This window comes from Carassius gibelio, chromosome B23 (assembly GCF_023724105.1).
Source record: "Carassius gibelio isolate Cgi1373 ecotype wild population from Czech Republic chromosome B23, carGib1.2-hapl.c, whole genome shotgun sequence".
NCBI classification, from domain to species: Eukaryota; Metazoa; Chordata; class Actinopteri; order Cypriniformes; family Cyprinidae; genus Carassius; species Carassius gibelio.
Window position 1 is genome coordinate 7303832 of NC_068418.1, and position 15821 is coordinate 7319652.

At 39.1% G+C, this 15821-nt stretch overlaps 1 protein-coding gene across 1 annotated transcript; it reads right to left on the minus strand.

Annotated features, from left to right (window-relative positions):
* Nucleotides 1-1776: 1776 nt before the first annotated feature.
* Nucleotides 1777-15756, minus strand: LOC128011647 (fibronectin type III domain-containing protein 7). The gene is made up of 14 exons (XM_052594293.1): nt 15700-15756; nt 15404-15410; nt 15003-15266; nt 14417-14677; nt 11024-11281; nt 10129-10380; nt 8265-8519; nt 7269-7526; nt 6912-7175; nt 6154-6408; nt 5147-5407; nt 4748-4777; nt 4537-4589; nt 1777-1945 (listed from the first exon to the last, which is right to left on the minus strand). Exons 1-13 carry the CDS (start codon nt 15754-15756, stop codon nt 4567-4569), a joined length of 2445 nt encoding a protein of 814 aa, XP_052450253.1. The 3' UTR covers nt 1777-1945; nt 4537-4566.
* Between the last annotated feature and the right edge of the window lie 65 nt (nt 15757-15821).

Genomic DNA, 15821 nt, shown 5'->3' on the forward strand with positions numbered 1-15821 from the left:
ATACTCGTTGCCGCATAAGAGATTCATATAGAATCATGCACTGAGTTTCCCAGAGAATTAGGAACATATTTGTTGCTCTATTTGATGACTGGGTGGTCCAATATGACCGAAATGCAGCCTGATGTACAGAAAGTCCTGTAGAAAATAAAGCAAATAGACTCAATTCACTGAAAACAGAAGTAGATGAGTCTAAATAGTGCAGAACTGATTGGATGGCCCTCAAAACCATTTTCATCAACACAGGACACTGTAAGTTGCGCTCAATAACTTTTAATCGTTTTTTTTTTTTTTACAATGATTGGTCCAGTTGATTTTTTACAAATCACATAAACAACGAAAGACTCCCATCATTCCCAACACATTTCCTGTTATGTCCGTGAGTATAATAATAGCAGGACTTTGTTGTATTAAAAGGAGTAGGACATAAAAGGCTGTTTTGTCTGTGAATGCTGAAGATGTGGGAACCATTAACAGACCTCCATTGGGAGCATTTACCACACAAAAGATGTGTCACCACTCCTCCTGCCCCAACACATAAAAGTTAACACTCAACAGTAAAGATAACTGTTCATTCCAGTATTATAAACACATTCAATTAATTGATCTTGATTTATTTGACATTCTGTAGACAGATTACTGCACTTTCTGCAGTGTCCATATGTGACCACAAGAGGAGCACCTGAATACCTCAAAGGTGAGAGTGATCACCCAAAGTCCCTTCCAAGGGATCCGAACTCATCTCTCTCAACAGCCTAATATAACTGCTGCTAAGAATATATCCATGGCCATGATTCTAAGAAGTATATGTATATATTATTTTTGCATTATAAATTCCTCATCCAGTTATATTGGTTTAACACTCCCTGGTCCAGCGTATTGGCTGGTTTTCAAAGCATTTTAGCCACTTCTCAGTTAATTATATTGCCATTGTTGTATGCCATTTATTTAGCTAGTATTCCCTGTCTGTTTACATCTGTAACTATCAGTCTTTCTGTTGTAACTTTAATACTCATACTGCCTTTACAGAAAATCCACCCCACCTCATTTAAACTAAAAATATGGAAACAGAAACAGACACATATTATTAATGCAGGGGATGAATTTTACTGTCAAACTATAAGTGTTCATTTGTATCCCAACAAATCATGCATTTGACAAAAAAAAACAAGGGAAGGTTAATGAACTTAAGGTAGGTTTCCCTCAGAGGCACCGCACACTGTAGGGGAGTTCAAATTCAATTACCATTCAGACAAATCTTTTTATTTATTTTTTTTTTATTAAATTTAGGAAATTATTGTTTGTTTGAATGATTCCTGGAAACTGATGTATAGATGTAACCACTGTCAAATTCCTTTTTTTTTTCTTCTTTCAACGTGAGATGTCCGGATGCTAAGAACTAAATGTTCTTTGATAACATAACTGCTTCACCAAAATAACTTTGTAAAGTTACTATCAATTGCTTTTCAAGTGGAGAGTTAAATAATAGGACACACAAGATCATGAATTGTCTTTAGAGAAAATCCCTGAGATAACATTATAGGGATCCCTGAAAATTAAGTTTTTGTGTGTTTACGACATTGTAAGAAAATTGCAAATTCCTCTGAAAAATTCTCCCATTAAACTAATTAAACCATATTACATGATTGACATAAATTACATTACATCTTTAGAGCAATTTATATATATATATATATATATATATATATATATATATATATATATATATATATATATATATATATATATATATATATATACATATGTGATTGGACAGTGTTGAATCCTGACTAATTACGTTATTCAGGTAATTATATTCAAATGTGTACACTGCCTGACTTCTGAAGCCAGTGCACACAGTAAAATTATTTAGTTGTAAAGCATTCATTTTCTTTCCTGGTTTGGGGGCGTTTTTTTGAAGGATCCAGTCATCCAATATTATCAGAAGCTGTAAAAGAGAAACCAATAAATCAAAGTTATTTAAAATACTGTTCTTGTTTCAGTAGTATGGGGCTGTGCCCTCTACTGTGCAGACATGAATATGGAAATAAATTTACTTTCATATATTACAAACAAACAAACAAGCTCAGCACAGATGTAAAAAAGTATAACACAAAAGTACCATAACACATAACCTTCCATAAAATGTAATGTAATTAGTTACTTTTTTAGGGAGCAACGCAATATTTTAATGCATTACTTCATTTACTTGTAAAAGTAACTTTCCCCGACAGTGGTGACCTTTTATCTCACAATTCAGACTTTTTTTCATCATAATTTGGATTTCTTACCAATAATTTAATTTAAAGTTCACATCCCGCACTTCTAAGGGAAAAAAGTGAGATAAGTCACAATCACCATTCTTTTTTAAATTAATTTGTCCATTCATCCATCCATCTATCCATCTATTCATTCTGACACCCATCCATTCATTCATCCATCCATTTATTTTCACATTCATCCATCCATCTATCGATCCATTGATTCTCACACCCACCCATTCATTCATCCATTCATTCTCACACCCACCCATTCATTCATCCATTGATTCTCACACCCACCCATTCATTCATCCATTCATTCTCACATTCTTTCATTCATCCATTCATTCTCACTTCCATCCATCCATTCATCCATGGATCTATCCATCCATCCATCATTCATTCTCACTTCTATTCATTCTCACATCCATCCATCCCATCCATCCACCCATCATTCATTCTCACATCCATCAATCATCCACTTACATTCATTCATTCTAGATATAGATAGATTATAGACATCCATTCATCCGTCCGTCCGTCCGTCCGTGTATCTCACATTCATTCATTCATTCATTCATTCTCAAATCCATTCATTAATCTATCCATTCATTCATACATCGATCTATCCATCCATCCATCAAGGATTATTAGGAACACCATACTAATACTGTGTTTGCCCCCTTTCGCCTTCAGAACTGCCTTAATTCTACGTGGCATTTATTCAACAAGGTGCTGAAAGCATTCTTTAGAAATGTTGGCGCAAATTGATAGGACAGCATCTTGCAGTTGATGGAGATTTGTGGGATGCACATCCAGGGCACGAAGCTCCCGTTCCACCATATCCCAATGATGCTCTATTGGGTTGAGATCTGGTGACTGTGGGGCTATTTTAGTACAGTGAACTCATTGTCATGTTCAAGAAACCAATTTGAAATGATTCGTGCTTTGTGACATGGTGCATTATCCTGCTGGAAGTAGCCATCAGAGGATGGGTACATGGTGGTCATAAAGGGATGGACATGGTCAGAAACAATGCTCAGGTAGGCCGTGACATTTAAACGATGCCCAATTGGCACTAAGGGGCCTAAAGTGTGCCAAGAAAACATCCCCCACACCATTACACCACCAGCACCACCAGCCTGCACAGTGGTAACAACGCATGATGGATCCATGTTTACGCCAAATTCTGACTCTACCATCTGAATGTCTCAACAGAAATCGAGACTCAATAGACCAGGCAACATTTTTCCAGTCTTCAACTGTCCAACTTTGGTGAGCTTGTGCAAATTGTAGCCTCTTTTTCCTATTTGTAGTGGAGATGAGTGGTACCCGGTGGGGTCTTCTGCTGTTGTAGCCCATCCACCTCAAGGTTGTGCGTGTTGTGGCTTCACAAATGCTTTGCTGTATACCTTGGTTGTAACGAGTGGTTATTTCAGTCAAAGTTGCTCTTCTATCAGCTTGAATCAGTCTGCACCATTCTCCTCTGTCCTCTAGCATCAACAAGGCATTTTCGCCCACAGGACGGCCACATACTGCATGTTTTCACCTTTTCACACCATTCTTTGTAAACCCTAGAAATGGTTGTGCGTGAAAATCCCAGTAACTGAGCAGATTGTGAAATACTCAGACCGGCCCGTCTGGCACCAACAACCATGCCACGCTCAAAATTGCTCAAATCACCTTTCTTTCCCATTCTGACATTCAGTTTGGAGTTCAGGAGATTGTCTTGACCAGGACCACACACCTAAATGCATTGAAGCAACTGTCATGTGATTGATGATTAGATAATTGCATTAATGAGAAATTGAACAGGTGTTCCTAATAATCCTTTAGGTGAGTGTATATATTGTTTTATTCTCTAATTAAATGTAAGTTTATTTAAATGTTTTTAAATGCTGCCACTTTTTTCTTGTCATATCATATTTGTGCCACTGCAATACAATTATTTTACTATTAACCGAAACAATACTGCAACAATATAATTTATTGTTGCAGTATTTGTAAAGTTGCCAGTGAGGAATAACGAAAAAATAAAGCTCATACAGTAAATTATTATAGATTTTTTTGGGGTGTCTTTTTTGTGTGAACTACCCTTTGAGTCTATAACAGAATCCTGGTTTGTGGATTTGATGTGACACTGAAAAGAGAAGTGTATTATATTGGACTTGTGCATGTACTGTGCATTAGTCTGTAATAGGACCGGCAGTCCTGTGCTCAGAGAGGAAGGACTCGCTCTATTGTTTTTAATGAACACACGTGTTTGTAATGACCGTACCTCACTGTTTGAAGGACATCCATCCCATCATTATCTTTTTCCTTGATAGAGCACTGAGGGTAAAGAGAGGCTTCAATTAAGTAGTGCCAAAAATGTCATGTCCTCAGTTTTGAGGAACAGAGCATTAAGATACTTTATATGGATGTTTGCCTTATTTTTGAAATGACATTATATTCAAATCAGTTTGAAATGTAGATGTTCTCAGTCTTACCCAATCCAACACTGCTGCCCACACATGTGACTGAAAGACAGAAAATACCACAAAAAAAAAAAACATGTATTTTAAAAAACAAGTCATTTCAGTTATTTACTGTTGAATCACAACAGATATTCTGAACTATAGTGGCCCAAAAATATTCGGACTGGTGCTGTACTTACAAAAATCTGAATGTCACTGCATTATATGATAAAATAGCAAAGCAAGTGGCATTTGTTTGAAAGAAAGATAAACAAACATTTTACACAAACATTTTTAGTTTGATAAAGGAAGACAAAAAGAATTGTCACACTTCCGGTTCAATGTTCATATGATTTGTTTCCTTTTGGTTTGATATTTTATCTAATGCAATGAAAAGACAAAAAAAAGGGCTTCTGCACTGAACTTAATTACCTGAATACAGCCTGCTGTTACAGAACGGGACCTTGCTTCCATCTGGATTCAGTGGGGCGATGACCACTGTGTAGACCTGACCGCACACGATCTCTGACACAGTGCATGTGTAGATGCCGGGATCTGGGCTGCAAGTGTGAGTCCTGCCGCTTCCGGTGACTTCTGCTGTGTATTTAGTGAGGGCACTGCTGGACCTCCAGCGCACAATCAGTGTGTTATTGCTTCCTCTATAGAGACGGATGCCTGAGGGACAGCACTGACCTTCAGAGAGATGGGAACATTTGATGAACCTTCACACTTACATGCTACAGGTGACATTTATTACTGGCAAAATTGTATAAATGCTGCATTCACTACGGTACAACAATGCCTATATATCTATTTGGCTGTTGGTGAACATTATTTCCCTATCATAAGGTAACTCCTGTTGTGTCGTCACTGAAGACTGTACGGGGAAACTCCTGTAGTACCAGAGTAAACAGGAGTTTCCCCATACAGTCGTGAATGAAGACACAATGCTCGTTCCCTTATCTCATGGAACTGAGGTTATGTGAGCAACTGGAGCGTTCCCCCAACTGTGTGGCCTAGAAGTAGTCAGCTGAAAAGAACAGAGCAAGAACAAAACACCTCCATTATGGAAGGGGAGTAGGAAATTTCCAATAGCACACGAATGTAGGTTTAAAAAAAAATCACTCATAATAAATTTTTGGAAGCAGTGCATTTTTTATATTATTGATGTGTAATGAAAAAACAAATATACTTTTGAGAATTTTGACTTTTTTTAACATGAACTTAATGGCTCACCTTAACTTAATGATGTGTAATGACAGAATTCTGTTGACAATATGATGCTAAAGATGACTAATCACGTTATTTTCTATAACGTTTGGTATGATTTTATGCTCTTGAGTCATTCATTTTTGGACATATTTTTCACTGGACACTGACTCTGTGTATTTGTGTTAGTTTTACCACTAATGGCATCACGGTCAGTTCTGAGGACGTACTGGCAGAGAATCCGTGGTAGGTGCACTCCGCCTTGTGTCCGGTGCGACTGATGGCTTCCAGAGAGACCGTGTAGTTAGTGCCACAGGTGATGCATCCCATCACGCATTCTGTTCCCATAGTGTGACACTGCACATGGCTGCGTGGTGAAGACAGAGAGGCGATGTACGTCTGGGCGCCGTTAGCGGGCATCCAGGTCACGTTGGTCATGGCCTGGGTCACATGGCTCACAGTGAGATTGTCTGGACAACAAGGTGCTGAAAAAATAAAGCAAATAAAGTCAACTGTTAAACTTATACTGTAAATGTGTAGGTTGTGTTTCAAAACACAAGACAGCATTTTAATAGAATAGAATAAGTGACCAGGAAGTACACAAGAGGCTTGCCTCACATTTTATTTCAGTTGTTTTCTGTTAGCATGTTGCTAAGCTAATGCCACTATGAGCTTAAGCATACAGCACATACTCCACAAATACTGGTTAAAATATCCCATTTGAAATTTGATTCAAGTATTAGGTCTATACTGATACTCAAAGGGACCATTACAGTTTCCATTAAAATTAAATCAATTCCTTTATATAGATCAGTGATTTTAACCAGTGAAACTATTAAAATCACAGATTCTGTGATGGTTTCCATTGTTTATTTTTTCAGAAGGTAACATTTCTCCTTTTCTAGTTTCAATCATCTTGAATGTAGCTATAGGTTTTGGAATTGCTATTTTTGACCCAACTGGCTTCATGTCTGTTTGAGAACCAAACCTGTTTCCAGTGGAGCGGTGTAACTGGGCATGCTCTCTCCAGCTGAGGTTGATGCGATGGCACTGACTTCATAGACAGAGCCACAAGGCAGGTTGGACACCAGACAGGAATTGCTGTTTGAATGACAGATGTGTGTGTCGCCCCCTGACCCAGTCACAGTGACGGTGTAGGTAGCAGCTGTGTTATCAGAAATCCAGCTAACCAGCACACTAGAACTAGATGTGTTAATCTGGCTCACAGTGGTGATCTCAGGCATGCATGGAGCTTTCCAGGAAAAAAGAAAAAGAGAGAGAGAGTGTGTGTAAAGTATATCTGTGAAAGGTTGGATGTATGTTCCACTTTGTGTGCTTAATTTACCTGTTTCATGTGTTTGAGGACGGCAGGTGAGGTTGCAGCCGCTCATGTCGTTGCAAGGTATGATGACTACACTGTATTTTCTGTTGCAAGTGAGGTCAGAGAGGGCACACCTGGGCGTTGTGTCGTTACACAGAATCACTTTGTTTGCATCCACAGCACGGGTCTCATACAGATCCGCACCACGCACAGGAGACCACTCCATTATCAGAGTCTCCCAAGAAGCTGCGGAAACCGTTGTAAGTGCTGGACAGCAGGGCACTGTGGATAGCAGGTGGAAATGAATAAGGTTTTTATGTAGCTATTGCTACTGGGGGAAGGTCATTCTAGAATAGTAGATTTTTGTTTTTTTAAATAAGCCTGTGAGTGCAACATGATGTCAGCAATACTTATACCTGGTAAAAGTACTTTATATTTTTAATGTGTGTTTCTTTAAGTAATTCACTGGAAATTAGATTGCCATATATTGTATATATGTTGCCATATATGTTCCTGTGGCTCAAGTGGTTGAGCATTGCGTTAGCATAGTAGCGCAAGGTTGTGGGTTTGATTCCCAGGGAACACTTTTTAGGTAAAAACTGTTATCCTGAATGCAATGTAAGTCACTTTGGATAAAAGCATCTGCTCAATTAATAAATTTATTTTAAATTTAATTTAATGTATGTGACCCTGGACCACAAAACGAGTCATAAGTTGCATGGGTATATTTGTAGTAATAGCTGACAATACACTGTATTGTCTTGGGTCAAAATTGTAGATTTTTCGTTTATTCCCAAAACCATTAGGATATTAAGTAACGATCATGTTCCATGAAGATGCTTTGTAAATTTCCTGATCAAAAACGTAATTTTTGTTTAGTAATATGCATTCCTAAGAACTTCATTTGGACAACTTTAAAGATGATTTTCTCAATATTTAGATTTAGTTTTGGCACACTCAGATTCCAGATTTTCAACATACATGGACAAAAAGCCATATTACAGCATCTTTAACACTCACAGGTGGTGTGGTTGAGGAGAGGTCCCGGGGGACTGTGTCCAGCATGATTGTGTGCAAACACACTCATGATGTACGAGTATCCGCAGTGGCAGTGAAACAGACAGTACAGCTCGGTCGAGTTGCACATCCCCTCGACGCCGTCATCACTTTTAATAAAGGTGGTGTAGTACTCTGCATGAGGGACGGCGCTCCACTTCACAGAACAGTTACCGGGCACCAGTTCCTCCACCCAGATGGGCTGCGGGGGACAAGGGACTGACAAACAACAGATTAGGCAGTGATGGCATGACTGCTTCAACACTAACTGCAGTTAATGAAACCACATCTCCTTTCTTTGCGTGAACATTTAAGCAGCATTACGCAAACATTTCCACATAGTGACGTAGACATGGGGGCTTGTTTAAATGAGCTGTTTTAGTGGGGTGTGGCAGAGTCTTAACTTTGATAAAGAATATCTCTTTGGATTTGTGACTTTGCAAATTTACAGATCTACAGTATGCAACTTTACAGATCTTCATGCACCAAGAGCTTGCAACACTCCAAAGAGAAAGAAAAATTTTCAATAGCCAAAAAAAAAAAAAAAAAAAAACATTGTTCGGGTGAAAATTATTATGCCAAAAATCATTAGGATATTAAGTAAAGATCATGTTCCATGAAGATATTTTGTACATTTCCTACTGTAAATATATCAAAACTCAATTGATGATTAGTAATATGCATTGTTAAGAATTAATTTGGACAAATTCAAAGGCGATTTTCTCAGTATTTACATTATTTGCACCCTCAGATTCTAGATTTTCAAATAGTTGTATCTCGGCCAAATATTGTCTGATCCTAATAAACCATACATCAATTCAGGCTGAACTCTGCAGGACGTTCACCATCCACGAGCAGGACTTAAAGTCCCCATAAAGTCCAAATGTAATTTTTTTTAACTTTTAGTATTAACATTTTAGCCTTAAGGTTATGAAAAAGCTGGTGTGTTCCAAAATAATGACAAAATCCGCATTTAGGAGATATGAACATTTAAAACTTACAGTCTCTCAATTCCACCAAAATGGATCACAGATTTTCATGACATCACATCGCACTTCATCTTCTCATCAAATCTTTTGACTAATCAAATGCTGAAGCCACGGCTGTAATCGGTCACTTGTTTACAGATTTAGTATTTTCTGTATGGTGAATGGCACGTAGTGCACTATAAAGAGGAAAGGGAATGGTTCAGACAGTGTAAATATGCTTTCCATTGAGGAAGAAGAAGACTGGTTTCGCACTGTGTCACGCTAACCACCACACCCCACACACTGTGCACCGGTCCAGAGGTACGATAGCATGAAGCGGATCACATGCATGCGTTGGTGCAGACCACAAAACGTATCGGACCTATTTGAATTCTACACAGAATGCTATATTTTATAGCAATATGGATGTGACAAATGTGATTTGTCAAATGCGGCTTTACAGAGGTCAACGACTCTGAACGGTCTGGCCAAGCTGTGGTATATACGAACGCTATTGGCTATTTAAAAAAGGGCCGGGGCTGCTTGATATTTCCCCACCGTCTTCCTGTTTCAGTTAAAATGACGTCAACACATAGAATAACGCTGTGTGTTTCAAAGCATTTCAGGGACCTTTAAATGCACCCTATCCTGCAGAGTGGCTCAAGCCCTGATTAAACAAACTAATCAAGGTCTTTAGAATTATTACAAACTTCCAGGCAGTTGTGTTGGAGTTCAAATCTACAAAAAATAGGTCCTTCAGAAGAAGAATTAAACCCCCTTGATATTTTACATTAAACTGAGGAAGAAAGTCCGGTTATCGGTGATATGACAAACTTGCATCTGTGAATAGGTTTACTCACATGAAATAATTTGTACTAGGTATGAGGGCACACTGCTTCCAGCCTGGTTGATAGCGATCACTATGACAGAGTTTGTCTCTCCACAGCTCAGAGGAATCAGGATGCAGGAGTTAGTAGATGAGGAGCAGTTCTGTCCGGCCAAGCTCATGGCGACATACTGCTCTGCACCCTGGGCTTGGTCCCACGACACCACAATACCTGCATCAGGGGGGCTTGTCACCACCAGCTCAATGGACTGAGGAGTGGGAGGACCTGCGGAGACACACACACACACACGCAACGTTTAATGTTTCAGCTATCGCAGAGTTTTAGCAGTGAGATTTCCTAACCTCAGGGGATGCCCATTCCTGCTCCTGAAAGGTCACGGTCTTGCACAGCTTCAAGGATAATTAAACACAACTGAGTCAGGTAATCAAGGTCTTGGTCCTCTATCAGAAACTTTAGTTCAGGGGCTTTGATCAAAAACTTTTTTTAAACTTTGATTAAAAAAGTTATTCATCTAATTTTGTTCTTTAAGACTGATCAAAATGTTTCAAATTCAGTTACATAAAAACGTAGATTATTGTAATCTTAATCCAAAATATAAGACTGATTACATCTTGGTGTAAAACTGCGAGTTGGTCAAACTACTAAGACATGTTTTACCATAGAGGCTAAGTTTATGCAACTGGCCCCTGGTGTTAAACAGAAGCTAAACTCTATGACAAGTTTTGCAGTACAAGGAGCAGAATTGGACAACTCTGCCTAACATGCTGTACTTGGTGTGCATGCTTTGTTGTCTGATCTTTTACTCACCCCTTTCTTTACCTTAAGTGTTACAGTATTTACAGGTATGACAGAAACTGTATGTATCAAGTGCAACAGTAAACTCGCCTTTCAATCTCTTTTGTCTTACGTGTGATCTGGCAAACTGTGAAGTCATCTCCAGGGATGTTCTCAGGACTCCAGCCATTTCCTTTAATGCAGTATTTGCTTCCTGCCTCCAGGTCTGAAAAGTGAACCTGATTATCTGTGACGTTGAGGCTAATTTTGCTGTACGAGCCATCCTTGATGATGCTGAGACTGTAGAGGACAGCGTGATTCACTGGCTCCCACTTCACCAGAATACTGCTGTTGCTGGGAGAGCTGGTGTTGACCTGAGGAGCAGAAAGGACTGGGGTCCAACAGAAAAGGAAGAAAAGATGATAGTGAGAGAAAAAACGGACATCTGCATTGTAACCAAAAGTATTGAATGTAGTGTTTGACTACCGAGCTATGTGATCTAATTCTGATCCTAAATTAATTTATTGATAAAGGATATTAGGGACAGGTGTCAGATGGCTTAATGCAACAAGAGCAGTACCTATTCCTTTCCTTTCCTGCCTTGTTCTGTTTATTGCTGTCATGTCCTGTCTCATAAGTCCTGTCTATTCATGTCCTGTCTCATCCTTTCCTTTCCTTTCCTGAATGTACTGTCTATCCATGTCCTGTCTCATCCATTCCATTCATTTCCTTTCCTTTCCTTTCCTGAAAGTCCTGTCTATTGATGTCCTGTCTCATCCATTCCTTTCATTTCCATTGCTTTGCTTTGCTTTCCTGAATGTCCTGTCCTGTCTCGTCCTTTCCTTTTGTTTCCTTTCCTTTCCTTTTCCTTTCCTGAAAGTCCTGTCTATTCATGTCCTGTCTCATCCTATCCTTTCCTTTCCATTGCTTTGCTTTGCTTTCCTGTCTATTCATGTCCTGTCTCATCCTTTCCTTTCCTTTCCTTTTCCTTTTCCTTTCCTGAATGTCCTGTCTGTCCATGTCCTGTCTCATCCATTCCTTTCCTTTCCATTGCTTTGCTTTGCTTTCCTGAATGTCATGTCCTGTCTCGTCCTTTCCTTTTGTTTCCTTTCCTATTATTTCCTTTCCTTTCCTTTCCTTCTTTCCTTTCCTTTCCTTTCCTTTCCTTTCCTTTCCTTTCCTTTCCTTTCCTTCTTTCCTTTCCTTTCCTTTCCTTTCCTTTCCTTTCCTTTCCTTTTCCTTTCCTGAATGTACTGTCTATCCATGTCCTGTCTCATCCATTCCTTTCCTTTCCTTCTTTCCTTTCCTTTCCTTTTCCTTTCCTGAAAGTCCTGTCTATTCATGTCCTGTCTCATCCTTTCCTTTCCTTTCCTTTCCTTTCCTTTCCTTTCCTGAATGTACTGTCTATCCATGTACTGTCTCATCCATTCCTTTCCTTTCCCTTTCCTTTTCCTTTCCTGAAAGTCCTGTCTGTCCATGTCCTGTCTCATCCATTCCTTTCCTTTCCTTTCCTTTCCTTTCCTTTCCTTTCCTTTCCTTTCCTTTGCTTTGCTTTCCTGAATGTCATGTCCTGTCTCGTCCTTTCCTTTTGTTTCCTTTCCTTTTGTTTCCTTTCCTTTCCTTTCCTTCTTTCCTTTCCTTTCCTTTCCTTTCCTGAATGTCCTGTCTATTCCTGTCCTGTCTCATATATTCCTTTCCTTTCCTAAATGTCATGTCCTGTCACATCCTTTCCCTTAGTTTCTATTCCTTTAGTTTCCTTTCCTTTCCTTTCCTTTCCTTTCCTTTCCTGAATGTCCTGTCTCTTCCTGTCCTGTCTCATATATTTCTTTCCTTTCCTAAATGTCATGTCCTGTCTCATTATTTTCTTTAGTTTCCTTTCCTTTCCTTTTCCTTTCCTGAAAGTCCTGTCTATTAATGTCCTGTCTCATCCTTTCCTTTCCTTTTCCTTTCCTTAATGTACTGTCTATCCATGTCCTGTCTCATCCATTCCTTTCCTTTCATTCTTTCCTTTCCTTTCCTTTTCCTTTCCTGAAAGTCCTGTCTATTCATGTCCTGTCTCATCCTTTCCTTTCCTTTCCTTTCCTTTCCTTTCCTTTCCTTAATGTACTGTCTATCCATGTCCTGTCTCATCCATTCCTTTCCTTTCCTTCTTTCCTTTCCTTTCCTTTTCCTTTCCTGAATGAACTGTCTATCCATGTCCTTTCTCATTCATTCCTTTCCTTTCCTTTGCTTTGGTTTGCTTTCCTGAATGTCATGTCCATTCTCGTCCTTTCCTTTTGTTTCCTTTCCCTTCCTTTCCTTTCCTTTCCTTTCCTTTCCTTTCCTTTGCTTTCCTTTCCTTTCCTTTCCTTTCCTTTCCTTTCCTTTCCTTTCTTTTCCTTTCCTTTCCTTTGCTTTCCTTTCCTTTCCTGAATGTCCTGTCTATTCCTGTCCTGTCTCATATATTCCTTTCCTTTCCTAAATGTCATGTCCTGTCACATCCTTTCCTTTAGTTTCTATTCGTTTAGTTTCCTTTCCTTTCCTTTCCTTTCCTTTCCTTTCATTTCCTGAATGTCTTGTCTCTTCCTGTCCTGTCTCATATATTTCTTTCCTTTCCTAAATGGCATATCCTGTCTCAGCATTTTCTTTAGTTTCCTTTCCTTTCCTTTCCTTTCCTGAATGTCTTGTCTCTTCCTGTCCTGTCTCATATATTTCTTTCCTTTCCTAAATGTCATGTCCTGCCTCATCATTTTCTTTAGTTTCCTTTCCTTTCCTGTCTTGCCCTGCCATTGCCCATTTCCTCTCTTATTCTTTTCGGTTCTATCCCATTCCTTTCCATTCCCTTTAGGTACATTCTGATCTCTTTCATCACCTCTAGTCACTCTGTTCCCTTCCCTCTCTAGTCGTGTCCGTTTCTATCCTGCTCTTCACCTGAAATGTCCTGTCTGTCCCTCTCCTGGTCTTTACTGGTCCCTTCCCTTCCACAGTTTCATTTGTGAACTGGATTCTTTTTACTAAACCCATAACTGCAACATCTCTCACAATGCTTAATTGGTCTGAAGAAAACACGCCATTGTTCTGTTTTGAATCATGTGGATATTTGTGATTGGATGCCACATCGAACCTATTCTGAGAATTAAGGTCCCTTCCTTTATTTTTTCCTTGGTGACCATCTCAGGTGGAAAACGTGCTATCTTAACAATGGCATTGACAGAGAATACATTTTCTGTGCCCAGTCCCTTGAAGAGGACAGGCTGTTTTTCATAGTTCAACTTCTCATATTTTGCCTACAGAGCAAACCCAGATATTGTTACTTATGAATACACGCGTGAGAAACCTATTTAATTGAAAATGTGAACACAAGCTATGCATGATGCTAAAAAGCCCATGAGATCAGCCCTCTAGCTTATCCTGATCCTTCTCAGTGAAAGGATAAAATTACAGCACTGGGTGAGGGTTAGAGAATAGCCAACTCTGTCCCTTCATGAATGGATCATTTATTTGGCCTTGAGGTCAAAGAGGGTGTAGAGAGAGTAGAAGAATATACCTGTCTTAGCCTCCATGGAGAGGGAAGGCTGGCTTCTGCCTGCACTGTTGATGGACATGACAGTGAGAGTGTAGTCTGTGTATGGCTGGAGGTTGGTGACAGTCCCTGGAGAGCCGGGTACAGAGATCTCTGAGAAGAAAGATCCATCATTTGTCTCAGCACGCAGGATGTAGGAAGTGGCACCGGAGACCAAAGTGAATTCCACAGTGATTCTCTGGCTTTCTTTAGAGGAGGCCATCAGAATGGTGGGCACATCAGGAGCTGAACAAAAGATGAGAATTTTTACAATTACATTAATTCTACACATCATAAGTTCACACTGGGAGCCTAACAGACTCAAAAGTATTAAACTGCAAGCAAGGTCAATTCAACAAATAAGATGCTTAACCTTAAATCATGGATTGTATATGGAAAACCTGGAATTATGAGTAAATTAAAAAATGGTCATTTCCAGGCATAGAAAGATCATGGAAATTTCTTTCAATTCTGAAAACGCTTAAAGTTTTTTTTTTTTTTTTCACACTGATGTGTTACCTCCTAGATCCCATAACTACTCTTTAGCAAGCCATGTGATTTCAGTACGCACCAGTGGATCCATCCACAGCAGCATCTGTCAGCATGTTCATGTGGCTGCCCAGGACTTCAACACGAAAAGTGTATGCAGTGTTGGGATTCAGGGAATTAACGGAGCCCATAATGGTGTTTTGTCCAAAGCTGGCAAAGACCACAGGGACTTGAGAGTTTCGGAGAGAAGCTGTTACTCTGTAGGTCAATGCGCCATCATATCGGCTCCAGTGCAACACCGCGCTTTTTGATGTCACCGAAAAAATACTGACAGTTATTGTGCTGCCTGTAAAAGACAAGAAACTTAGCTGTCTGAGGTATTCATTTAATAAAATAACTCAAATCATAATGGAGAGCAGTGTATTTACGAGTATGAATTTGAATTTAAACAGATACTGTGAATTTGATCCCGATGAGTAGTACCTGATGCCTGTAAATGAAACAATTAACTTTTATTAGACTGTAAACATTTATAACAAGTATAACTTGTACATATTGATTGTTTAATTCCAAGTGTTTTTCATAACTGCATTAAATTAAAAATTACTATTATTGCATTAAAAGTTTTAATGCATACCAGAATCATTTATTTTATTACTTCTTTTTTATTCAAAGAAGTACCATTTCTCTTTCCATTCACATCATCATATGCTGCATGTGATAAAGTATTTATGAATAAAGGGAAATGTGAAGTGAATAAATGAAATTACATAGCTTACCTGTGAGACTACTCCAAGCAAAAGGACCAGGCCCTTGATTCTCCCGAGGCCTGCCATCTGTTTTCTCGGTCTGAATCCTGCTTTCTCTTTTTTTAATCTAAACTCTGCACTCTCTTCAGTTT